The sequence below is a fragment of the Motacilla alba genome, chromosome 5, assembly GCF_015832195.1.
Source record: "Motacilla alba alba isolate MOTALB_02 chromosome 5, Motacilla_alba_V1.0_pri, whole genome shotgun sequence".
NCBI classification, from domain to species: domain Eukaryota; kingdom Metazoa; phylum Chordata; class Aves; order Passeriformes; family Motacillidae; genus Motacilla; species Motacilla alba.
The window spans coordinates 57,107,848-57,134,545 of record NC_052020.1 but is presented as its reverse complement, the minus strand read 5'-3'; the positions used below and the strand labels follow the sequence as shown (position 1 = coordinate 57,134,545).

The window sequence follows — 26,698 nt, the reverse complement described above, 5'->3', positions numbered from 1 at the left end:
CCAGCCAGAATTGCTCTGGCCCCTGGGAGAAACAAGGATGTTCCCCCAGATGTGGAAGGCTGATCAGCACTATTTCCACTCCCAATCTCCATCCCAGGAACTGAGGAATATCATTTTCCCCAAAGTGATTTCCCCAAAGTCATCACGGCTGCATCGTCCCACTTTTCTTTATGGTGGCAAGGAGAAGAGGTGCCCCCATGTCTGAAGGGAAAGCAAATATGTGGAGCTCTGTGGTTTGCAAACACCTTTAACTCTTCAGTGCACACAATAAAAGGCCCCTGAGGAAAGGCACAATCCTCTGGTCTAAACAAAGCTTTTTTAAAAAGTTGTTACCTTTATGAATACCTTTTGATGTTCCCTTAGCTTCTGAACTGAATGTGCAAGAGATAAGGTTAAAAATAAAGGTAAGAATAATGGATGTATAAAAAATGGATGTATAAAATTAAGGATCCCAAGTACTCAGAAATTGCTCCCTGATTGGTTTTCTGGTCTTCTGGCAGTGCTTGTCTTTGTGAAACCAGCTGAACCTGGAGGCGTTCAGTGCCAGTCAAGAAATACCACAAATAACAAGCAGTTCCTCTCAGGGTGGAATTTACTTCCTCTGCTGAATCACAGCTGGATCCTACTCATCTCTTATGATCATCAGTGAGCCTGTGGGCACATTGGTGTTCTCTGCCACCCAGTACAAACAGCCCCAGCCCTCAGCCCCCCTTGTTAAATTTCCTTCTGTCACAGCCTCCTGGGGTCTTCATGGCTGAGCTCATCCATAACTCCCCAGACAGATTAGTGCAGGTCTCAGTGTTGTGCCCTGGGGTTTCTGCTACTTTCACTTTGATTTCCCCTGTGACTCATCCATTTCGTGCCACTGAGAGGGATTCACAGTCTGTCTCTCCCCATGTCACTTTTCCTCCTGCTTCTTGCAGTGGCGATTTCCTAGGGAAAAAAAAACCAAAACAAAACTAGAAATGCTGTGCTGCTGCCCCAGCACTTTGGCTGCGGTGAGTGTGGATGTTTCAGCACTCAGGTAGTGGCCTGCCAGCAGCATGGCACTAAAAAGCCATCACTCCTCCGCAAAATGGGAACAGCAGGAGGGCTGGCCGTGCTCCTGCTCAGCAGGAGGGAGGGTTGGCCTTGTCCTCCCACATTCAGCCCCAGCGAAGCCACTGGGACTAACCCCACTGGTCACCCCAAGGCTTGCAGCAGCAAAGCAGCACTGTGCAGTTGAGCATGAGGTCCCCCAAGACTGGATCTTATTGTGAGTTATTCCTCCTGGAGGACTTGGGATCTTTTCTTTCTAGCACTTACTCTGTAATGCTTTGCTAACAGATCTAGACGTGCACCCATGTATTATTAATAATCAGAGTCATCATGTGAGAATACAAGAGCATCCAGAGTGCAGAGGCAGCTGTGCTGCTGAGCAAAGCACGCTGCCAGCACTGGGACTGATCTCACCAGCCCTCCCTCCAGCCTGCAGCTTTGCAGCTCTGGCCTGCATGCACAAAATGCCACTTTTCTGATGTGCTTTCCAAATTATTCATTTCAGCCTGTACCAACAAACTTCCCAAAGAGCAGCACGTGTTGAATCCGTCTTTCAAGCTAGGTTTTGATGAGGTGCTCTTTGGGCATCGGTCACAAGCCCTATCCTGAGTGCTCATATTTGGGAAGCAGCAGTTCTGAGGGTTGATCTCATTAACAGAAAGGCTTTTCTCAGTATCACTGCTGGGACAGCTCTGCTGGCTGCTGAGGTCTCTGCTGGCATCTGCTGGATACAGGAATCAGCACCAGTGCTGAAAGAGAGGCAGCAATGGGGTATTTCATACTCCTGAGCTCTCCCCGTTCTGGTGATTGATGGCAGCTATTACAGCTCATCTGGCTGTCACTTGTAAATACTGCTAATTGGACTGCTAATTGTTCACAGTTCCTAAGTTATGCACACAGCATTTGCTTTGAACGGAGGCTTCATCCACAGATTAGGAAGGGAGTGGAAAATAACTACTTGAATGAATCTGATGATTAAATCAGCAGGAAAACTACCACTGCATGCAGTTTGAGCAGTACGTTCTGAAATGCTTGTCATTCATCAAGACTTAATGTTTTCCTTCTAAGATATAATGCATTACTTCAGTCAGTGGCATGTTATCATTGCCAAATAGTAAGGTACTCTTAAAATGAGGGTTTAAATATGCTGGAAAGTCAACAAGAGACTAAAGAGCTCAAAGACTCATTTTTAATTTGCCTTTGACTGCAGTTGTCTCTGATATCCAGGGCTAAAATGGCCTTCAAATCACTTGAACTCCTCTTTCTCCTGTGCTGAATATCCTGCACAGAATAATCCATGTGATTTTTGGTTTGCTAAAATACGTCCCAATATCCTTGAGCAAGTAAGGTTTGTGCAATTTGCTTTGTCCAGGCTCATCTCAAAGGAGGAAAAAGGAAAGAAGTTGGAGGGCTGGAGCCTCAGAGCCAGTTTGGTAATGTCTAAAACACCAGTGTCTTCCTGCCTTCAGAGAAACGGGATCTCTGAGAGGGGTGACACCAGCACGGGCACGTGGGAGATGTGGGTGTGATGTCCCATAGTGGCTTGGCCAGAAGCCACCTGCTGCAATTTTTTCTCACCCAAAAACAAGCAGCTGCAACCGTAGAGAGCAGAGTTTTCAGAGCTGGAGTAAAACAGGGGCTTAATCCACTGGTTTCTTTCTCCCAGATGAACACATGGCGAGGTGCAGGGACAGACCTCATCCACTCTGGTGCTGGGTGAGAAGCAGCAACCTTCAGCAGAGCTGGGACACAGCAGCATTTCAAGGACTGTTTTGGCAGGCAGCCTGCAGCCTTTGGTGTGGTTTGTGCTGTTTGGGGTTTAGTTAATACCATTTGGTTGGTTTTTTTTAAAACTTGCTTTTCAAAATGTGGCTGTAGAGACCCTTGTACCTGACTTGTTCAACAGGGCTGTGATGTGAGGAGTGGCTGAGAAAGAGTGTTTAGCCAGGAGAAAAGGAGCTTTGGGAGGGACCTCTCTACAGCTACCTGAAGGGAGGTTGTAGCCAGGTGGGGTTGGTCTCTTCCCCCAGGTAACAAATAACAGGACCAGATGACAATGCCTCAAGTCGCACCAGAAGAAGTTTAAATTGGATATTAGGGAAAATATCTTCACAGAAAATGGTGCCAAACACCGGTACAGGCTGCCCAGGGAAGTGGTGAAGTCACAATCCCTGGAGGCACTTAAAGACATGTAGGTGTGGCACTTAGGGACATGGGTTAGTGGTAGATTTGGCAGTGCTGGGACTTGATGACCTAAGAGGCCTTTTTCAACTGAAATGATTCTATGATTCTGTGATTATGAGGAGCACAGGCCAGGCACAGCTTTGAAACACAAGCTGGCTCTCTAGTGAAGCTGCAGCAGGTCCATGTCAAAAAGGATCAGGTCAAGAATCTCTCCTTGCTACAGCCCAAGTTAGCTTTTCACAGAAATGTGCCAATTTGTGATGCCTACAAGCCCACAGCCAGCTGCCCTTGTTCAATTCCTCACATGCAAGACCAACATGCACCAGCCTGAGCTTGTTAAAAATATGTTGAAACCTGTGTTATAGCAGCTTCACTACCACTTTCCTAGAAAGCTGTGTTACTTCCACTCCCAGTGCAGCTCCTTCACTCCTGACATCCCCAATCCTTCCCTGGCCATACCTGACTGCCAGAGAGATGCTTCCCTGGCCTGTGGTACATCAAATCAGTAGAAAAGGAAATCAGTGTGAAAAAGAGGGAATCAGTGGTTGCTCAGTGCCTGAGTCAGCTGGGGTGGTGGGGACAGAAGGGACAGGGAAGGTGGCCAGAGCCAGGCACTGAGGGGAGCAGCACCACGCTTTCCAGGGGCTTTCATGCATGATCAATTACCCCCCAGCAATCTCCTTGTTACCACCTGCAGCTACCCAGGTAAGAGTTCAATCCATCATCATTCACAACCGCTCCTTTCCATTTACACTTAGCCAGGCGTTGCTGTGCCAGGAATTCCTCTCCTGCCCTTCCAACAAGCCACCCGTGTCAAACAGCTCCCATGAAGAGCTGTGGGCTTTCTGCACAGCTTCTTTCTGAAGCACAGCAAGAAAACACTGCTCAACCTGCAAAATCCAGCAGCTGCAGGGCAAATTGGCAGTGCTGAGTAGTCAAGGGTCAGATTTTTCCCTCATGGGCTTCAGGAGCATCAGAGAAGAAAGTTACAGTAATGTTTACAGCAGGGAAACCAGCTGCATTAAAATTTTACAAACAATTAGGTCTCTCTGCTATCATTCATCTGGCAATTTTTTACAGGAGGTCCCTTCCCAAGGCTGGCCTGAGAATGATGCCAGGCTGAGACACTTTAATTTCCTGCATAGAAGACAATTTATTTCTTCACTTACAAAATAATGATGGGGTTCACTTGCATCATAAACAGCTGATAAATCCAGTAAAACCAAAACACTGTATTTTTAAAGCCTGTACAAGGAAAAATAGTGTCTCACACTAAACTCTGGCAAAGACAAACGAAGGCCAAATCTTGATTTCATATTCAAAATACTAATTTAAGGCTTTGGGCCCTTAAACAAAAAGATTACACTGATAAATTCGTTCAAATTTATGCTGTGCAATTGCATTTCCATGGTGTTATTTTCCTTTTTTTTTTCCAACAGCTAACAGCTGGTTTTTAAATATTGTATTCCAGTGGATTGCTGCCATCAATACAACAATATCTGTTCTGTGCATACACACATTTTCCCATGCTGCAGAGCACACAGAGAACACGTGGTATTGCTCTGCCTCTCCTTTCAGACACTTCCCTCACACAGCTCCTCTAATTATGGTAAAACCCTTGGAGATGAGAGACACTTCGGATGAGCTCAAAAAGAAAACATACATCTTGTGCACACCACAGTTTACACCCACACCCCTTTCAGTCTGTCTGAGGAACTCACGTTTCTCATATTCAAAGTATTTTAAGTTGACTGTACCTGCAAAAAAAGAGAAAAGGCTGCTGAAATTCTGGCACCTGAGGTATTACCTTCCTTTCCTTCCCTCCCAGTATCATACATCTTCCCTTCCACAATTACTTTCTTGTTATGCTTCAGAGTTTAAATTAAAAAAAAATACATATAAATAGATCACTTTTTCAGCCTGTCCTACAGCCTGTGACTTTATGACTGTTGGCACTTCCACATATAACAGATAAAAGCAACGTTTTCTTGCCACGATGCGGTTTTTCACAGTGTGGTGTTTTCAGAGTGGCTTCCAGCTTTCAGTTGCTTTTTTGGCACTTAACAAACAGCTCACACAGTCGTTCAGTCACTCTGGGCTGCTTTGGTGTGTCAGCCTCGGAGCTTCACAGTGGCACTTTCGGCAGGTCTGGAGCAAACGCTGTCCTGTTCTCGCAGTTGAGCTCTTGCCTTGGCCGGGCTCGGTGGCTGCCACTGATGCATCCTTCCTGAAAAGGAAGCGGGATTTCCCTTCCCTGTGGAGCTCTGGCTGCCCGCAGATGGGGTCACCACAGCAGAGCTCACACAGTGGAGAAGAAACACAGTTCCATCACAGTTTCCTGCCAATCCGGCTGCAAAGCAAGCAGCAGCACTTTCCTTAGGGAGGCAGCCCTGGGGCCAGACGCCTCCATCCCGACCCCCATCCCTTCAGAGGCTGGTGTCGATGGCGCCTGCTTTGGCCTTCAGGGTGGCCTCAGAGACGGTGTCCGGCTGCCCATCCCGACAGAAGAGCACAGCCGGAGTCTTGCAGGCCCACATGGCCACCTCTCCCCCGCTGGCCGGGCTGGACGAGGACGGGGCGCTGCCCGGGGGGCCGCTGTGCCGATTGATGTAGCGTTCCCGGACCCGCTCGGCCCGGCTCCGCGGCTCCGGCCGGCGGCCCGGCACCGACAGGTAGGCGACCATGTTGTTCCTAGTCCTGTAGCCACCCTCCCGGCTGCGCCGCAGCAGCACCGAGATGTTGGGATTCCGGGCGGCGTAGATGAGGGGGTTGATGGCGCCGTTGGCCCAGGCCATCCCGCTGGCCACGGCGTCCATGGTGGGCGAGAAGGGCAGGCGGCCGGCGGCGGCGGCCAGCCCCAGGATGCAGTAGGGCCCCCAGCAGCAGATGATGGAGACGATCATGATGAGGACGGTGGTGGCCGTGCGCATCTCCCCGTAGGCGCGCAGCAGGTGCCCGTAGGTGGTGAGCGGCCGCACGCGGCTCTCGGCCAGCCGCACCGCCCGGCAGATGTTGAAGTGGCAGAAGCACATGACGGCGAAGGGCAGCAGGTAGCAGAGCACGATGAGGGCGGCGCCGTAGGGCGGCCCGAGCCGCGAGGAGCCCCAGGGCAGCACGTAGACGCAGCGGTAGGCGCCGGGACGGGCTTCGCGACGCCCCTCGCCCGCCAGCCCGTACCAGGGCCCGGCCAGCGCCAGGGCGGCCAGCCAGACCGCGGCCAGCAGCTGCGCGGCGCGGCGCCGGCCCATCTTGTGCCGCGGCTGGCGGACGATGGCACAGTAGCGGTCGAAGGAGAGCAGGGCCATGGTGAGCGTGGCGGCGATGCCCAGCCCGGCGTGGAGGGCGGCGCTGGCCAGGCACAGGCGCTGCCCGAAGAGCCAGGCGCCGGGCGGGCGGCTGAGCAGGCTGAGGAAGGCCAGCGGCAGGCAGAGCAGGGCGCCCAGCAGCTCCGACAGCGACAGCGACAGCACGAAGGCGTTGGTGACCGTGCGGAGCTGCCGGTGCCGGGCGATCACCAGCACCACCGCCCCGTTGCCCAGCGCCGAGAGGGCGAAGATGAGCAGCAGCGCGGCCGCTTGCGAGGCCAGCGCCGCCGCCGACCACCCCGCCGCCGCCGCCACCGCCCCGCCGCTCTCGTTGCCGCCGCCGCCGCCGCCGCGGGAGAGGTTGCCCGGCACGGCCGCCGCCGGCTCCATGCGCAGCCTCATGGCCCGGCCCCGCCGCGGCTGCGGAGGCCCCGCCGCTCCCGGCCCCCCCGGCCGCTGACGTCGCTCGGCCGCCGTTACCCGGGGAACCGGCCCGGCCCGGCCCGGCCCAGCTGGACCCGCGGGCGGCGGAGCGGAGCCCCTACAGACGGGCAGCGGGGCCGGGGGACCGCCCCCCACAGCGGCAGCATCCCATGGGTCCCCACGGATGTGCTCCCCGGGCAGCCCCGGCTCCTCGCCCCGCACAGCCCATCACGGAGGATCAGCTACCCCCAGACCCTCAGCTGGAGGCCAGGACCACCACCCCGGCTTACCAGGCTGGGGCTTGAGGGATCATCGGGTGTAAGATTGAGGGATCAGGCCAGGGACCCCCACATGGGCAGCAGGACCCTTTCCCTCCACTCTCATCCATGCTATAGCTGCCTACCCCTACCTGAAAATTTTCTTAGGGATGGGGGTAGAGAATAGGTAATGAAGGATGCATGCCAATTAATGCCTGAAGAACCACCAAACATTCTGTGCTGGCCTTTTTGACTTGCTGTCCCAGCTCTTTCCAAGGAGCCAGGCTGGGAGGCTGATCAGAAGGAGATGCCCAGAAGATGAAAACACATGGAAGAGTGTGGTCCTGCAAGCACGGAGGATGTGTGTGTCACTTCTTGTTCTCCTGGACCACAGGCTGTATGGAACTAATATGGGAGTTACAGGAAAGCTGGGGGCAGGAGCCCCAGACACCATCCTGAAAAACCTCTATTGGCAGCACAACAGTTGCATAAATTTTTGGAGATTTTTGTTTCCTCCTGCTACAAAGTTATTTTCAAGCTGACAGAAGAAATTCCTCCCAGGCTTTTCTGTGTCAACCTTATCTAAGTTCACCAGTATGCACCCTTCTGCTGCATGAGCTTCCATGAGATGATCATTCTCATTTTCATGTCTCATTTAAACAAGTGCCAGTTCCTCCCATGAGTGTCTTCATTTAACAAGAACCCTTTTATCCACACACACAGTGGAAGTGACAGGCCACCAGAGGTCTGAAGGTGGCTCCTGCCACCGCAAATGCTTGTTTTTTCCCTGGAGGGACTTGGCAAAGCAAGCACTGACTGCACTCTGCTGCACAAGCTGCCCCTGGACTGGGACAAAATCAGTAAATAATTACAATCAAAGGTCATAATGGCTCAGACTTTCAAACACAGCTGCTCCTGTTGAAAGTTAACCACAGGGTATTTGCAGCCAGTGGTCCAAGATAAGCAAGAGAGGAAGGCTTAGGGAAGCAGCACAGCATGGACACTCAGCAGGAACACAGGAAATTCTGATCAAATACCTGCATCCAGCCCCAGGATGCAGGAGAGCCCTGGTGGGGTGAAATGAGTGAGGAAGGGGTTGTCTGAACAGGCTGAGCAGGGAAGCTGGGGCACGAGACAGAGCAGCACAGCTGGCTGAGCAGGAGACAACAAGAGCTAGCAATTCAAACCCAGAGTCATGACACACTCAGCAGAATCCTGCAAATGAGCTCTGGGAGTGAAAACAAGGAAAATGACAGAGCTTTCAGCTGGCATTTAATAGAAATCTAATTTTGAAATTCGTAATTTGCAGACACAGAGAAGGCACATAAATTTGAAGGCAGCTCTCCAAGATCAGCTCTGTTTTCTGTGAATTATGGGGAAGAAAAAGAAGAAAAGCTTCTCAGAGCAGCTTGTATATGCTAATCACAACAGGGCAACAAGCCTGTTATCCTGAAATGAGACAAATGCTGTCACACCACCCAAGGCTGTTCCTGTTGCAACGTGTGGAGAAGCAAAACAGAAATTCATGGGCAGGAGAAGCGCAGCACCATCAGTGAGACTTTGCCACCAACCACCTGTGGCTCAGGTCACTTGAAAAAGAAGCCGTGTTTCAGCGGGTCCTCCTCTTCCACAGTGAAGGTGGCTGTGCCAGTGTAAAAGGCTTCTCCTGAGACTTCCACAATGACAGCGTTGTAGTTCCCAAACTTGGCCTCCTGCAGAGGGATCAGGATGAGGACAGAGGTAACAGAAGGGTCTCCACTCTCCCAACCCCACAGAATTCCAGTGCTACCTGACATTTATGCAGACACCCCTGCCCTGGTACGTCCCAAAGCAGCCACACAACACAACAAGGTCCTAAAATCCTTTTAGTGCCAGGTTTGTGGGAGGGCAAGACCCACAGGCACCTCCCTCCTTCCCTAGGCACAGAAAGGCTTTTCTGCTTCCCCATTGAGCACATTTCCAGCAGCCCTTGAGACAGGGGGAAAGTCCAGCACAAGCCACTTGCCTTCACTGCCTTCCCAGTGAACAAGGAGCCTGTAGTGCTGCTCTGGAAGGTTCTGCTCTGGCCCAGCTGGATGAGTCCCTTATGGTACTGCAAGGCAACGCGAGCTGTCACCCCCGAACCTGTCGGGCTTCGGTCAACCTACAGCAGAAGAGATGAACCAGCTCTAGATTTTGGGGTTTAATACAAAATGAGAATGCTCCCCTCAGTTCTCTCTGCCACCTTTACACTGCACTCAGGGGAACCCCCCCCCCAAGCCAGGGTTTTGTAGAGAATCCAGATACATCACAACTGAGAAGGAAAAAAGCAGCAGGTTTGGGGTACTTCTGGACTGTGGTTGGCTTTGGCACAGTTAGGGATGGATGATCTAATAAACACTGAGGCTATTCAGGAGCACTTCAAATCCTCCCAGCATCATCTCAAAAGGACTGAGAGGGGCTGAGGTCACCTGCTCCATTCTCACACCTCCAGGCAAGATTGGTTCTCTTTACACTGAGGGGGATCCTGGCCAGCCTGGTTTTTAAAATCTCCAAAAACACAGTGTTGGCCAGCTTCTGAGGTGACCTGTGCCAGTGCTCCACACTCCTCACTGCTGGCAAGTCCAACCAAAACTTCCCCTGCCATTTGTGTGATACTTTATGCACTGCAGACAAGAACAGAATTTTAACACTCTAATTCTCTCCTGTTGTTCATCCCCAACAGATGTTCCCTGGATTAGGACTTTAGGGGCATGTATGATGCAGGAATCCTGTCTCAGCTCCTGAATTCCTGGAAAATTCCAATCAACAGGTTTTGGGTGTGAACCTTTTTAAAATGCCACCATCTAAGGTGTGCAGAAGTATTTCTGCTATTAGGAGCAAAACCAGGATGTGTGCATCAACACTCAGCTCTCCAGAGACACGCACAAGCAATCACTGCCCAAACTAAGAACCAGAACAGTCTCCTTTGCAGTGGATCTAAGGGACAATTGTGCCTGAGAGGAGCCCGTTTCTGTACCTGTTCATCTGCAAACACACAGATGTTGGTGGTGGGCTCCTCACTAAAGGCATCTTTCCCGTCTGTCAGTATGGTGCCGTAGAGGAAAGCCAGGTCTTCACTCTCAGGGTGATGAAGCTTGAACTAGGAAGAGCACAGAGAGGGGTCACAAATACACACAACAGCAGCAATGCGTGCAGTGCAGCTTCTGTGAGAGACCAGAGGAAGGGGACGAGGCCACATGGCTGCGTTTCCACCTCTGCTTCACAGGTAACAGAGACAGAGAGAAGCAGGAAGGCTCCTTCTCCTGTCCTTGTAAGGACTCTGAAATTCAGCATGAGGCCGGGAGGATGGGACTCCCACTATCCTGAGCATCTGTCTGGTGCAGTCATCCCAAAGGGAACATGCTGGGATAGCACAGTGCTCATCCATACCTGTTTCTTCACCGCTTCTGTCACTGCACTCGCTGCACTGACAAGGTCTCTGGTCTTTGAAGAGCACACATCAAGGCCCAGCTGCTCGGCGCTGAGGAAGGCGTAGAAAGTGCCACCGTAGCCAATGTCAACCACCACCTTCCCATGGCCAGGGACATCAATGGCCAAGTCTGAGCAGAGAAAGGGAGGAACGTGAGGAGGCAAAACGGCTGAGCCATGGGCTTGCATACGAGGACAGTGAACAGGGATAACTTGAGTAGTCCTATGGCACCTTACAGCATCCCTGACCTCTGAAGAACAGTGGGACTAGGGAGATAATTCCCAGATACCCTCAGCCAGACCATCTCCCCCCCCAACACCCAGCGGTCCCCACCGGTGGCGGCGGCAAAGGCGGGCACGCTGTGGAAGCGCACGGGGTTGCCGCTGCGGTGGCCGTCCCAGGGCACGAAGGCGGTGACGGGCCCGCAGGGGCAGCGCAGGCGGACGGCGGTCTCGGGGCGGGTGGGCGCCGGCACCAGCCCGTAGTCGAGGGCGAAGCGGCCGAGCGCCATCACGGCGTGGCCGCACATGGCGCTGTAGCCGGCGCAGTGCAGGAACAGCGCGGCCAGGTGCGCGCCCTCCGCGGCCGCCCCGCCGCGCACCACCACGGCGCCGTACATGCCGGCGTGGCCGCGCGGCTCGTGCATCAGCGCCCGCCGCACGTGGTCGTGCCTGGCCGCCACCTCCCGCCGCAGCGACAGCAGCGACAGCCCCGCCGCCGCCGCCCGCTCCGCCGCCTCCAGCCGCGGGATGATGCGCAGCGGCTCGCCGCCCGTGTGCATCTCCACCGTCTGCAGCACCGCGCCCGACGGCGAGCGCGGCGGCAGCGCCCGACCCGCTCCGCCACCGGCACCGTCACTGTCACCGCCACCGTCACCGCCGCCCCGGGCCGCCATCGCGCCACAGGCCGCACCCCGGGAGACCACGCCCACAAACGGAGGCCACGCCCTATTCGGGCTCACCCAGCTTGAGGCCGCGCCCACGTCACGCCCACCCCATTGAAGTCCCGCCTCGTGGCCACGCCCATGGCGGTAACCACGCCCCTACTGAGGCCGCGCCCTCTCGTGTCCCCGCCCCTCCGCGTTCCCGCGGCCGCGTTCCCGGGCGGAGCCGCGGCGGAAGCGGAAGTGCCGCGGCGGAAGTGCCGGGCCGCGGTTGCCGGGTTACCGCGATGTTCCGCGCCGGTAGGACGGGCCGGGCTGGGGCACCGGGACGGGCTGGGAGGGCGGGTGGGGGCGCGGATGGGGTGCAGGGTGTTGTCAGCGGCTGGAGCGGGCCGGGACTGGCGGTCGGTGCCTCTCCCGGTAACGCGGCCCGCGCTCTGCCCGCAGCTGTGGACATCCAGCCCGCCTGCCTCGGGCTGTACTGCGGCAGGACCGTGCTGTCGGTGAACGGCTCCGTGGAGACCTACGGGGACTGCGGGGTGAGTGCGGGGCTCGGCCCGGTGCGGGATGGATCAGGCGGAGGCCGCCGGGTAACGGGGGGAGAACGGCTCCTGACCGAAACACCGTGCTGCACCGTGACTCGCTTCCCGGAGGAGTGCTGGGGGCTCCTTGCTGCACCCGAGCTGAGTGGAGGGGCTGGAAAAGCTGGAACAGGACGGAGAGCTGTGCTGAAATGAGTCCCTGTGCACGGCCGGTTTTACTGGAGTGCTGAGGCACAGCCAGGCCCAGGAAGGGCGGGATGGAGCTGGGACAGTGCTTGTGAGCAGCCTGGTGAGGGAGCTGAGATGAAAGGGAGTGGTGTGACGGCAGGAGAGGAAAACGGAGGCTTGCATGAAGGCTTTTAATCATGCTTCCCGCTTGTCTATATTAAAAAAAGAAGAGACAGAGAGAGGAAGTGTAAGCTGAGAAATTACTGCGGTTATTGTTTATAACCTCTTTAAAAATCTGGTCTATTTCCTTCCCCAAGCTGTTTTTCCATTAACTGCAGCGATTTGCTGTTGGTGGTGGGATTCTGAGCACAACCTCTGCCTTCTGCAGGTGTGTCCTAGAGGCCAAAGAACCGATGACAACAAAATCTGCCGCGAGTGTCTGGGATCTCCAGACCGCTATGACTGGCTGTACCTCGGCTTCATGGCCATGCTGCCCCTGGTTCTACACTGGTTCTTCATTGAGTGGTATTCTGGAAAGAAGAGGTTTGTGTACCCTTTCTCTAGATGGGTTGTTTAAAATTGGAAATGTTTTATCCGCGAGTGATCAGTCTGAGATGCTGAACTGAGCTGTCCAGCAGTTCTTACAGTCCTGGACTGGTTTGAGTTGGGTGGGATCCTCCAGTTCCGTTCTCTCTCGTGGGAAGGGACACCTTGCAGCAGACCAGGTTGCTCAGAGCCCCATCCACCCTTGCTGTCGATTGAGCTGATGTGGTTGCACAGAAGTTTAGAGCAGCTGTAGGAGGGTTTATTTACAAATGTAAGTGTCCTGCAGTCCACCCTGTCCAGTCACTGCCCTCAGGGCATGCTCTGTACCTCTTTAATGTGGCAGTTTGGGCTGGATTTGGTATCCCAGCAGACAGAAGCAGCAGGTTGTGTCATCCCCTGTCCCCTGGGTCAGTGTCAGCAGGGCTGCACGAGTGCAGTGAGAGGATGGGTTTGAGTTTCCTCTTTAGGAATATGTATTCTATGGGTCTTGATAACAGAGTTGCTGTGGCCTTTGCATTAGAGAAGTTCTGTAAAAAAGGGGTTTAAATCCACAGCTGCATGTGGCCATTAGGTGGAGTTTTTTAAGGAGTGATGACTCTGGAGTGTACTGAGCTGTCCATGGCAGGGGATTGGAACTCTTTAAAGTCCCTTCTAACCCAAATCATTCAGTGATTCTATGAGCACTGAACAGATAGGGGACTGGGAATGTTTACTATATGAATATTTACCATCTTCAATAAGGACCTGCAGCTTTGGCAATCTTAAAATTCTGCTTTTATCACAAGCAGCAGCGTCACCCCTTCTGAGACGTGTGGCGCCTCACCGCTCTTTTCTTTTACACGCTGAACCCCCTGCGATTATCAAAGAGCTTCCACACTGAGTGGGTTTTAACTCTGCAGAAGCTCTGTGGGATTCCAGGCGTGTTGGGACGTGCAGGAGCTGGCAGCAAGGCAGTGACAGTGCTGTTGTCCCGCAGCTCCAGCGCGCTGCTGCAGCACCTGACGGCGCTGCTGGAGTGCAGCGTGGCGGCCGTGGTGACGCTGCTGCTCAGCGACCCCGTGGGCTCCCTGCACATCCGCTCGTGCCCCGTCAAGAAGCTCTCGGACTGGTACACCATGCTCTACAACCCCAGCCCCGACTACATCACCACCGTGCACTGCACCCACGAGGCCGTGTACCCCCTGTGAGTGAGCGTGTGCCCCCGTGAGTGAGTGTGTGTCCCTGTGAGTGAGCGTGTGCCACCCGTGAGTGAGTGTGTGTCCCTGTGAGTGAGCGTGTGCCCCTGTCAGCATGTACCCCCTGTGAGTGAGCGTGTGCCCCCGTGAGTGAGTGTGTGTCCCTGTGAGTGAGCGTGTGCCCCGGTCAGTGTGTGCCCCCCGTGAGTGAGCGTGTGCCCCCGTGAGTGAGCGTGTATCCCCTGTGAGTGAGCGTGTGCTCCCGTGAGTGAGCGTGTACCCCCGTGAGTGAGCGTGTACCCCCCCGTGAGTGAGCGTGTGCCCCCCGTGAGTGAGCGTGTACCCCCCCGTGAGTGAGCGTGTACCCCTGTGAGTGAGCGTGTACCCCCGTGAGTGAGCGTGTGCCCCCCGTGAGTGAGCGTGTACCCCTGTGAGTGAGCATGTACTCCCGTGAGTGAGCGTGTGCCCCCGTGAGTGAGCGTGTGCCCCTGTCAGCGTGTGCCCCTGTCAGCGTGTGCCCCTGTCAGTGTGTACCCCCCTGCCTCTCCTCCAGGCTGCCAAAAGTGTTCAATGACAATCAGTTCCCTGAAGCTTTCATGCACGGAGCTGTTTTACATAGATTCAGCAGCACTTAATGACTTTCTGAGTAATCAAAGGAAGTGGCGTAGCCCAGGCTATCACACAATCAGTTTAGTTGGAAAAGACCTCTGGGATGATTGAGTCCAGCCTGTGGCCCAGCACCACCATGGCACTGAGTGCCAATTCTACTCTTTCCTTAAACACCTCTAGGGATGGTGACTCCATCACCTCCCTGGACAGCCCATTCCAGTGTCTGGTCACCCTTTCTGTGAAGAAATTCCTCCTGATGTCCAACCTGAACCTCCCCATGTGCAGCTTGAGACTATGTCCTCTCTGTCACTATTTACCTTAAAACTTCTATTTTTTTTCTTTTTATTTTCCTTTCCTTGGAAAGGAAACATCTTGACTGTTTCCCCTCAGGAAAAGTGAGCCCATCATTCTATGTTTAAACCTTTTACCCATAAAGTCTTTAGACTTTAAAGGTTTAAACCTTTTACCCATAAAGTCTCTAGAGTTCACTGACTAACCCCAAATTCCTTGCTTGTAACCTGAATCTCTGAGAAAACTGCACATTTTAAGGAATTTTCTTTTTCTCCAGGTACACCATTGTGTTTATCTATTATGCCTTCTGCCTCGTGTTGATGATGCTGCTGAGGCCTCTCCTGGTTAAGAAGATTGCCTGTGGTTTGGGGAGGTCTGACAGATTTAAAAGCATTTATGCAGCACTCTACTTCTTCCCCATCCTCACCGTGCTGCAGGCCGTGGGAGGAGGCCTCCTCTGTGAGTTCTCTCCTAAAAGCACTCCTGAACACACCTATCAATGCACACTAAGAAAGGACTTAAGGGACAGAAGGAAGGGACACTTTCTGCTTTGGGAATAAGGATATTGTTTATGGTTATTTTGAGGAATTGGAAAGGTTGTCTATTAGGAGCTCTGTCCTCACCATGCTCCTGACCAGCACTGCTTTGCCTCAGCCAGTGCTGCTAGAGACTGTCCCTTTCCCAAAAAAGGAGGAGAGGGGATGGGAGAGGAAAATACTTCAGAGTGAGCTAGTTCCACTTTTTGCTAAGGCAGAGTTTGTCCGATTTCGGAGATGGATTTCAGTGTAAATTTGGGGAGATTGGCTATTTTTGGTTTAGCTTCCAGCATTCTTGTCACATTTGGAGAGGTGCCACAAAATCCCCACTCAGCCTGACTACTTTCCTCATTATCATTTTTCAATTGGTGGTGTAAGTGTTGAGTAACTCCCCTGAGAAATAGCGGAAAACCCCAGAGGGAAGAGCTGTGCAGGTTGTGCTTGGCTGACCCTCACTGCTGTGCTTGTGTGGTGCCATGCTAAGAGGCAGCTAGAGCTGCTCAGTTTGCTTCACACCTGTGGAAAAACTCTCTGCTGAAGGATAAGCTGTGCCAATTTTTGCCTGCTAAACATGTTGCATGTTTGTCTTTAGATTATGCCTTCCCATACATCATCCTGGTGCTCTCTTTGGTTACACTGGCTGTGTACATGTCTGCTTCTGAAGTGGAGGTGGGTAAATATGTTTCCTGTGTTAAAAGAGTAAAAAAGACTTGAGTGAGCAGAGACCACTTTGTCTCTTGCCTTTTCTCAGTGATGTATTTTACATTTAAGCCTCTTCCTTTATCCCTTCCCCTCTTGGCTGGAGGAATCTCATGTGAGAATCCCCTCTGATGGTGCACTGAGAAGCTGGATGGGTGCTGGAAGGGCTCAAACCCAGGAGACTTCACATGGGTTTTTTGTGAAGCTCTACCTGTCACACCTCTTAAATGTCAGGTGCTGGCTAACAGGAAATTGTGTTTATTTTGCAAGTTTTTCAAGGATCTGCTCGTGAGGAAGAAAAGGCTCGTTGTCCTCTTCAGCCACTGGCTCCTCCATGCCTATGGAATCATCTCCATTTCCAAACTGGATAAGCTTGAGCAGGACCTGCCTTTGCTTGCCTTGGTACCTGCCCCTGCCCTCTTCTACCTGATGACAGCAAAGTACACAGAGCCCTCACGGATCCTCTCCGAAGGTGGGAATGGACACTAACAGGAGCCTGTGCCAACAGCTCTGTCCCAGTGATCTGGATGGAGCAATTTCAGTGCTTGTCACGCTTTGGAAACTACTGTTTTCAAAAAGAAGTTGTTCACGTACCAGACTTCTGCAGAAACATCTCCGGGTGAGACTGTATAATATTAAAAAGCTGCACTTTGTATTCTTCCTAAGTATCTGGTATAGATGAAAAGCAATGTTTTTTTTATCTATTTATCACTGTGAATCTATGTAAAAAGCTTGTGACACATCCTAGTACAATGGTTTGCTTGTGTATTGTTCATTTCCTAACACAATATTTGAATAAAACAATAGAGCCTGGTTTACAATAGACTTTAATTTAAAAGAAATAGAGCTTGAATATACCAGAGAACTTTCACATACTCTAGCTTCTGTCCCCCACCAGTGGAAACAGACTGTCTTCTTCCTTCCATCAAAAGATAAAACATGTGCATGATTCCTCATCATGTTTGAGTCTGACTGCTGGAGAAGAAATGCACTGTAAAAGAAGAAGAAGAAATGCACTGTAAAATTCTCTATAAGGTAGAGTTTATGCTCTGTGTGCTTCATATATGGAGACCTTCCTGGAGAGCATTAAATAGATCAGATTAAAGATTTTCTTTTTTTGGGAGATGGGTTAGCACTGGTCACCAAAACTTGCTGCTCTAGAGGGGTCTAGAGGAAAATGCAAAGCAGTGCTGAAGGGCCAGAAACAGAACCAAAAGTAAGAAGATCCTCTCAGATTAAACTCTTTCACTGTATGGATCACTGGCTGCAACAGTGCATATTTCTATATGTCTGTGACAATAATGCTTTTTTCATTCCATCACCTGCCAGCCCTGCTAAGGACAGAGTCTGCCAGGAGCTCAGAGGCTTTGAAAGGTGTCACCTCAGCCAGGCTGCCCTGTGCTGTCACTCTCCTCCATAGAAGGTTTGTTTTTGTTACATCTGAAACGCCCTTCCTCATAGCTCTATGTGGTTTTTTTTTTTATTTTCATATGAAATGCCACTTGACAGGTTCACTGCACCTAAAAATTCTGTGCAAACAAACTCTCTCTTGCATGCAGAAGTGAAGTTTCATTTAGGGATTAAGGAAGTGATTGATCTTAGTCTGTACTACTGTGCACAATGTTTAATTTTCAGACACAGTGATCTAGAGGAGAATTCTAAAAGTATGGGATTAAAATTCATGTTAAAATACCACATCTGAGGACTTTACTCCATCTGTATTGCTGTGTGGACTCTCTGTATTGGATTTAAATATTGTGCTGGATCTTAGGTTTAAATATTGTGCTGGATCTTTTTTTTTTTTTTTTTTAAGAAAATTAATAAGTCCTAGGTAAAGAGTACATATTTTGCTAGGTCTGAAAAACAGTGTGTTGATTTTGGAAGCAGAATGAGGGATTCTATTAAAAGTAAAGCTTATAGGAGGCAGTGCACCCCATGGACCTTGCCTGGCACCTCAACCACTGACCTTTCTGCTGGACTCCAGTGCTTTAGCCTTCAGCAAAACCTGGAATGTGAAATACAAATTAATGAAGTGTTTTATCATCTTCTCCCAGTAGCAATAAAAGAATTATAAATACATATATAATGGCAGCCACAGAAACAGCAGTACAAGTTGCTCACATGAAAATTTTAAAGAACAAAAATTAACCACAGTCCTGCAGCGATCACCACCCAGCCACAAGCTGCAGGAGTCGAGGTCTGTTAGTTTTATTTATCCTTTGAGGAAAAGCAAACACACAGTTCTGGGAAGATCAGTGATGCTCAGACGATTTTTCAGCCCCCTCACTGCTATTACCACAGCTCTTCAGGAAGTGGAAGTTAAAGATGATGAAGGAAGTTAAGGAATGCCTTAAAGCATTTCTGGTTCTTCACAGAATTCACAGAATCAGAGAATCACTGGGTTGGAAGAGATCTTCAAGATCATTGAGTCCAACCCAGCCCCAACACCTCAACTCAACCCTGGCAGCCAGTGCCACATCCAGGCTTTGTTAAACACACCCAGGGATGGTGACTCCACCACCTCCCCAGGCAGCCATTCCAGAACTTTATCACTCTTTCTGTAAAAAAACTTCTTCCTAATATCCAACCTGTATTTCCCTTGGTGCAGCTTGAGGCTGTGTGCTCTGCTTCTGTCAGTGCTGCCTGGAGAAAGAGACCAATAAATGGTCTCAATGTGCAGCAGAAAGATTGGACCCATTGCTTCTGTTTTACAGATTCAGAGAATCACAGAACAGTGTGGACTGGAAGGGACTAAAAAACCATCCAGTCCCCACCCCCTGCCATGGACAGGGACATCTTTCACCATCCCAGGGTGCTCCAAGGCCCATCCAAGCTGGCCTGGAACACTGCCAAGGATGGGGCACCCACAGCTGCTCTGGGCACCCTGTTGAGCCAGGGCCTCTCCACCCTCACAGGGAAGAATTCCTTCCTAACCTTAATCCATTCTAAAACTCTTCTCTTTCAGTTTGAAGCCATCCCCCCCTGTTCCATCACTATAGCACCTGACAAAACCAGCTAAGAATTAACATATTGTGGGATTTAGAAGGAAAAAAAGAAGTGTGGAAAAAGAAAAAAGTTCAGTGTATCTTACAGTGATCACCCATTCATTTTTTTTTTATATCCAGAGTATCCAGTCCTTCCAGCTTGTACTGTAGCCTGCTATAAAAACCACTGATCTTTTCCTCTCATTGCTGAATTTTTGTTGTTAGAGTTGGCACTGTGTTCAGTATTTCCCACTCATTTTCCAGAAATTCATGTAGTGACACAGAGTACAATTTTTCTTTGGCTTAAAATGAAAAAACCCCTCACAAAATGTTAAGAAACTTGTTTTGCTTATCTTGTTTTCCCACAGCTTGACTGGCCACCAGACCTGTAGCTCTGCAGGAACCTTTTCAAGGTTTACCCAGTCCTTGCATAAAAAAACCCCAAAGTTTGCTTCTCTGATAGGATAACTGGTGAAAAACCTTACTTGATAGTTTATTTGAATTTCTGTTAAAAATTAAAGCCACAGCCAACTCGAAAAATATTACAAGGCTAATGAGCTGAATGGGAACAGCAAGAACATTATGAGTTACAGATTTAAGGAAAACTTGTCTCAGATCAACAAAAGGAATAACATCAGGAAAAACTATTTTTATACCCAAGATTTTACACATTGCTGGAAAACACAGATTTAATAATTTGCCTTATATGACTTCAAAGATGGTAGTGCCTTATTTGCAAAATACAATTTAGTTTTTTACATGGTAAGCGAAATAGATTATGCAAATCAGTACACCAGAAAATTTCAGTTCATCTTTTGAATAAAGATCTCCTCTGACCATCCCTTGAAAAGATTTACAACAGAGTTAAGAGTTAAAATGAGGTGGGTTGCTGTGCCAAAAAAATAAAATATAAGGACTGAAAGATTTTCTTTAAAATGTCATCTTAAAAAGAAAAAAGTTTTTGGTTTTTTGTTTGTTTTGTTTTGTTTTGAAGTAGTTATTAACATGTTACCACGGAGCACTGTCAGGTCATTCAGGCTTTTGCCTATTGTTTGAATTCACTGCAAAAATATCTTTTATATTTGCTCTATGAAAAAAAATAACAGAACTGAATATTATCACAGTTTTCTAAATATTTTCCAAAGAGTTTCACTGTTTCTAGAGAGATTAGGAAGAATAAAATTAGTTTTAGCTTATGGAAATACAAAGGTCAATGTATTCCTCTGACATTAAAAAGACAGTTTTTCTTTCAACAACATCATCCACTTCACCCCACTGAACAAATTTTAGGAGTTTGCAGAATCAACACAAGCCACTCATGTCTATGGCACCCAATAAAATGTGTGAGAACAGCCAGAGCAGCACAGGTCATGCTCAAGAAGGGGAACTTCTCCTCCTTTGCTCCCACAAAATTGTGTTGACTCAATAATGTTGGATCAGCTCCACCAGTACCCAGCTGAATTTCACCCTGGCTCCAGACAGATATGATCAGACAGAGCTGATAGTCAAGGGCCTGAAAGATGTACAGAATAATTTCAAAGCATAAATTCCACATTTCACAGCCCATTCCATACCTCAGCTGCATCCCAGGCCTTTTCCTACAATCCCTGGCTGAAAGCACCAGACACAGGATATTGATTATGCCTCAGGCAGGTGCCTTGCCCTGGGTACTCCTCTTTGTTTCCTTCCCAACTTCATCCCTCTTTTCTTCAAAGCAGAGAGAGGGTTTTTAGACCATGTAATGACTGAACATTAGACTTAGGCTGTTATGAATAAAAGCAGGGTCTGGCAGTAACTAATTGGCTAAAGCAATCTTTCTTTTTTCCTTTTTTTTTTTTTTTTTTTGGTGGGTTTTGTTGTTTTGTTTTGTTTGTTTTTTTTTTCTTTTTAAAATGTTGTATACTTCTCTTTTGTTTCTCTCTTGGTTTCTTCCCAGAGTAGCCTTCTTAGGTTTAATTCTCCTTCTTTTTACAGTAGAAGGAAGAATACTGAAAGTAATCTCAAAAGGTCATCTTAGTCCATCTCTGCTGTACAGCAGAATCAATTAGACCTAAGAACCCCTGACAGATGTTTGATTTGTCCTTAAAAACCCTGGTGGCAGAAATACTCTGTCTCTGCAAAACTCAGACAACTGATTCCAGCTTGATTCCAGGGCCTCCCTCTGTGTGCTGTCAGTGCTTTCTAAGGGCCTTCTTCTTCTGTTAAATCTGTTCTGTCCCCAGTTATTTGTCTGAAAAAGTGGGCAAGGAGAAAAGCTTAGTGTCTTGCTTGGCATTTTTATTTATTTGATAGTTCCTACCATGCCTTCTCTTAGACTTACCTGTTTTAAATGGAAAACTTGCACATTTCTTCAACCTTTTTTTTATCATCTTTACTGAATTCCTCTTCAATCCCAAAATAATCTGTATCCTCCTTTAAACTCCAGGTCTGTCCTATACCAAAGCCACAGGTGAGAATACACCTTAAACCTTGCCAGGCCACCTTTTCCCACACACTGCTCTGACTGCTGCCTTTTTCATTGCTGCAAATCTTTGCTGAATTGTTGTTCAACTTTTCAGCTTTAATTCTTTTTATTCTGCTTAAATACCTCCCTTGTTATGGATTTGCACAAGCAACTGTTTCTACCTAATTGCGAAAACACAGATTTTTAAAAAATTGTTATGAACCTTTTTTCCCATAAATTAATTTTCTGCCTTGCTAAAATAATTATTCATTCTAGTTCTGCCCTGCAGAGGGTGCTCCCACTCTTACCATGTTTGTCATCTGCAGCTATGATGAGCATTTGTTCTGTCCTATCACCTGAGTCCTTCAGGAAAAAACAGATTAATTCCAGTATGAGGCCAGACCTCCTGCAAACTGACAGGAATGATTATTCCATTCAGTCTAAGCGTGGGTAACAATTATCAAGGGTGATTTTCCCAACTGTTTTTGCTCAGCCTGTAAAAGAGGCAGCTGAAGGGACATGGAGTAAAGGTGTGTAAAAATCACACACAACTTTGCTGGAGGAGTTGAAGAGATGAGTTATTGTTTCTCATAACACAAGAACTGCAGGATGCCAATAAAATTTTGACACAGCAGGTTTAAAACGGGAGGATTCTTGTCCTTATTAAATAAATTATATAAGTTATTAGGGAGGATAAATGTATATGGGAGCTAAAAGAATCAATCAGTGATAAGAGAACATTGCAGTAAAGATCCAGCATAGCATAAAATTCCATCAAAAGCTATTAAAGTGCAGATATCATCCTCATCCAGAGAAGTTCCTGACACTCCATTTGTCATGGAGATTATACAGAAGAAGGGTCATTCTATATTTGACTGTTCTTGCATTACTTCTCCAAGGAGAACTATTGATCACTGCAGAAGACAGGATCCTGGTAGGACCAGCACTGAGCCTTACCCAGCACGGCTATTTTGGGAAATGAAGCTGATTTGAACTTCACTCACCTATTCCTGATGAGCACTTAAATATAATCACGAGTAGCTCTGGCCAAAAAAAAAGTTAAATTTGATGTATGTGCCTCTCTCAGCATAGTGGAGTCTCATCTTGGTTAAGGCCAAAGAAACACAAGTCACAAGTTAAATGACTTTTCAGTGGAAAAATACATCCCTTCTGTTTTGCTGCAGTGGGTAAAAGCACAGAAAGGGAGGACAGGAACAATCTATGCAGGCTGGGAGACCTGGAAAACAGAGAGACAAGATGATACCCAGGAAATAAAGCCAAACAAAGGACTGAAACTGGGCCCAGGATGTGAAGCAACACAGGACTCTGAACTCATTTCTGCGCAGGACTTCAATGTCAAGTGCTGCACTACCTGTTTTTGTTCCCTCTGAGACTCTGAAGTGGGGTAAACCTGTCATATCCATTCCTGTGATCAAAGGCTAGAGACATCAGATAAACTCAAAGCATAGATGTTTGGATATTCTCATGAGCTTTAATTTTTATTTTTTTTAATAAAAGAATGTAGCAGAAAAATCAGCATAAAAAATGAAAAAAGAGTAAAATACAGAGAATAGAGGAAATGGCTCCCTTGGTAGATACAGGTGTGTGAGGAAGGCAGAGGAAGGTGAGCTGAGTCTCGTTTCTGTGAATTTCTTTGATATTTTGCATCACTGTAATGGTACAAACAGAGCAGAATGAGCTTGATCTGACATGGTTCCTACAAAGGAATGTATTCCCCTCACACACACCACCTCCATAACACAGCATGCAGACTGAGGCATTTTGCAGATGAAAACAGTGGAGGGCAAGTGCAAGAAATACTGAAAGCCGTGAAAGAAAAATGGAGGAGAAAACGAAGCAACTTCAGTTGTTTCATCAAAATAGGATGAAATAAAGCAAGGTAGGAAATGTTAAAAAAGGAGAAAGTGTTACCAGTGTGTCACTCGGTGAAAATATACAGTTACAATTGCTTTTTATACCTAGTTCTGTTCAGGACACAAAAGAATGAGCAATCCTCTGATAGCAGTCTCATTTAGAATGGATCATATTAAGGGAAAGACAGAGTAGGAAAGTATCAAGGTATATTTGGCATCTCTTTTGTATATTCTGCTTAGCTCAGCTGCCAGAAAGAGCATGAGAATGAATCCAGCACAATGGTTTAGTCAGCAGTGACAGCCTCAGCCCTGCTTTTTTGGGAGGCGTGAGGAGTTACAGACCATGGCTGTCCTTGGTGATGTGGGAGCACAACCTGTCCACCAGCAGAATGAGAACAATCCTCAAGGCTGGCTGTAAATCCACCTTTCTGAGGTCAGACATGCACAGAGGATCTTTCCTGCACTCCTGGCATCTGATTGTTCCTGTCTCAGATCAGACTGGTGACCAGGAGTCAGACAATTGCCCTGGGGACAGAGCATCTGCTGCAGACCAAAGGAGCTCTTGGAATCTTGGAAAGCTGCACAGCCCACACTCAGCATTTCAGTGCCCTACTTTCCTTGGGAAGGAAGCTCCTCATTGTTCTAAGGAAGAGTGACAGTCAGCAGCCTTGGGGGATGTCTTGACCACCATCACTCACTCCAAAAGATTTACCACAATAATTCAGAGAAAACTTTGACCAGTGCCTAAAATGGGGAAGGCTTGACAATGAAGGATGGGATGGTAGGCATGCAGTATCAGTGGAGGCAATGTCCTGGTCTGAAAAGGCAGGAGCCTCCCCTGAAATGGAAAATGTAAACCCCTCCCTCTGAATTGTTATAATTTTGTAATTAAGGGGCTCTCAGGCAAAGATATGGGAGCAGGAATAACAGTTCTTTATTGGGAAGATAATAAAAATAAAATAAACAATGCAGTAATACAAAACAACACCACCAGAGTCAGAGCAGGAGCTGACAGCCTGTGGGTCAGGGTGGTGGCAGCAGTGCCATTCCATGGTGCCTCAGCCCTCCTGCAGGGCCAGCTGTGGTTCTGCTGGAGCAGGGATCCTGGACAAGGCTGGAGTTTCCCTCTGAAGCTCCAGGGCTGCTGGAGATGGGCCTGCTCTTCCTCTGGGAATGCAGGGCAGGAGAAAGCTGCTCCTCTGGGAATGCAGAGCAGGAGAAAGCTGCTCCTCTGGGAATGCAGGGGGCAAAGGCTGCTGTGCTGTTCCCAGGCTCAGATTGTATCCAGGTAGGAATGCTTGGCTCCTCCCTGGGCAGAGCATCTCCCATGGGATGATGGAATTGGATCAGCCATGCAGGGACACTCAGTGGCCATGGACAGCAGAGATCTCCTGGAGGGAGGATTGGCTGTGGGAGAGATAAAGAAAAAACTGCCCAATGAGCAGAGGATAACTGCCCCACCTCTGACAGGTGGGAATGGAATACACAGCCCCACCCACATCTTGAAAGCCAGGACAGGCAGGTAAGTGCAGGGAAATGAAAGAGACACAGGAAATAGGAAATGGGTGATTGGGGTCACTGTGAATGCTGCAGAAGAGCAGGTGGAGTGGCCATGGGATGGGGAGAATGTGGCTCCCAGCTCGTGCTGCCTGATCCCAGCATGGCAGTGTTTTCAATGGCCCAGCCTCTTGTTTTCTTTGTACACTTTGGGAGGAGAAGTTGTGGACACAGCTAGGAGAGCCCCTGGGGACAGATGAGTGTAGAGCACCCCACCAGATTTACATTTTTCCCACACACAGTGAAAGGCAATAATAACATTAAAAAAGCACAGAGAAGTCAGCCAGGATGATGCTGAGATCTGCACACTCAACTTTCCAGACCAGGAACCTGACGTCATTCCTGTGACAAATCTCCCCACAATCCTCCAACATCCATCTGTCCGCCCCATGCTCTTTCTGCGCATTTAGTCCCTCCCAAATCAACATCCTCACCTCATCACCCTCTCTTCCCTTGCATCCCAGCACACAAACCCTCTCCTTCAAACTCATCAGACCTCTCAATGCCTCTCAAGTTTTTCAACATTAGCCCATGGCCTCAGTAGTAAAAGCTCTGAGCCAGGATAAATATATCTCTCTTACCTTTCCAGGTTCCTTATTGAAATCCTCCTTTTCCTAGGCAATTTTTGATTGTAAAAGCAGTAACTCAGAATCAAGCTGAATCCTGGCAGACAAAACCAATGTAGACATATTTAGGAGGTTGTTAAAAAAAAAAAAAAAAGGAAAAAAACCATGCATTCTAATTTTCAGGTCTCTCATGGGAATATAAGATGTGTCTACATGCTTTTGAGCTCTATTCCATTCCATCTTTATTCATGAATTCCCTCTGATATATCTGATGAAAATGAAACTGGCAAAGGGGGCAAGAACATAGAGAACTAGTAGGATTTCTACTACAAGGTCTTAAATTACAAGTCAAGGCCATGTGGGGAGAGGCAGTATTTTCCACAGAAAAAGTACACAGGGAGAAGAGAGATGTTTTCAGGGAGGTAAAGGATAGAAGTTTGAGCACAGATTTATACCTCTCTCTTGGGTGAACATTGTGCATTTGTGTGTTTTACAGGATGCACTCAGAACCAGGGAGAATTGTTTCCTTTTTTAATTTCCTACACAGGAGCTGTGCAAGAAGCACCAGCCTACCTACAGAAGTGTTTGAGGGGAAGAAATCTGATGCAGAGGAGGAAAGGATAAACCAAAGGGGAAAAAGAGCAATAAGAAACCCCATCACCCCTATAGCAAACAAATACAGAACCAGAAATCCATCTTGACCAGGCTTGGGGAGCACGTGGCAAAAAATGTGAAGGCAAAAATGCATTGATGAGATGTTTTCTTTAACTCAACCAAGCAGCTGTAAAAATGCAGCACAAAGGGAAAAAAAAAAAAAAAAAGAAAAAGAAAAAAGAAACAAAAAAAGGACAGTGCTTCTGTTCCACTCAGGCTGTGAAATTCCTGGCCTGCAGCTCTCTGGTCATCATCAGATCACGACTCCCTGGACCCTCAAACAACCTGGTCAAGTTCCCCAGCAAAAAACATTTCTACTGAAGTTAATGCTGAGAAGAGTAAAGATAAGACATTTATAACTGCCCACAAGATCAAGGGCCATGGCTGGATGCTGGCTGCAGCTCATTTTTTACAGTAATTACATTGTTAATTAATGGCAACATTCATTTCATGAGGACATTAATGAAATAGTTCTGCCACCAAGAAAAATAGTAGAATTCTGAGCAATGGTTT

At 48.8% G+C, this 26,698-nt stretch overlaps 3 protein-coding genes across 3 annotated transcripts; 1 reads left to right on the top strand and 2 right to left on the bottom strand.

Annotated features, from left to right (window-relative positions):
- Positions 1–4,655: 4,655 nt before the first annotated feature.
- Positions 4,656–7,024, bottom strand: GPR135 (G protein-coupled receptor 135). The gene has a single exon (XM_038139600.1). The coding sequence runs from the start codon at positions 6,927–6,929 to the stop codon at positions 5,649–5,651; it is 1,281 nt and encodes a 426-aa protein (XP_037995528.1). The 5' UTR covers positions 6,930–7,024; the 3' UTR covers positions 4,656–5,648.
- A 1,438-nt stretch (positions 7,025–8,462) lies between these two features.
- L3HYPDH (trans-L-3-hydroxyproline dehydratase) lies at positions 8,463–11,604 on the bottom strand. The gene is made up of 5 exons (XM_038139601.1): positions 10,992–11,604; positions 10,619–10,788; positions 10,206–10,328; positions 9,213–9,350; positions 8,463–8,919 (listed from the first exon to the last, which is right to left on the bottom strand). Exons 1-5 carry the CDS (start codon positions 11,551–11,553, stop codon positions 8,794–8,796), a joined length of 1,119 nt encoding a protein of 372 aa, XP_037995529.1. The 5' UTR covers positions 11,554–11,604; the 3' UTR covers positions 8,463–8,793.
- A 133-nt stretch (positions 11,605–11,737) lies between these two features.
- Positions 11,738–16,960, top strand: LOC119702089 (JNK1/MAPK8 associated membrane protein). Its single transcript, XM_038139569.1, has 7 exons — positions 11,738–11,841; positions 11,989–12,080; positions 12,640–12,794; positions 13,774–13,980; positions 15,150–15,331; positions 16,001–16,077; positions 16,378–16,960. Exons 1-7 carry the CDS (start codon positions 11,829–11,831, stop codon positions 16,594–16,596), a joined length of 945 nt encoding a protein of 314 aa, XP_037995497.1. The 5' UTR covers positions 11,738–11,828; the 3' UTR covers positions 16,597–16,960.
- Positions 16,961–26,698: the final 9,738 nt, after the last annotated feature.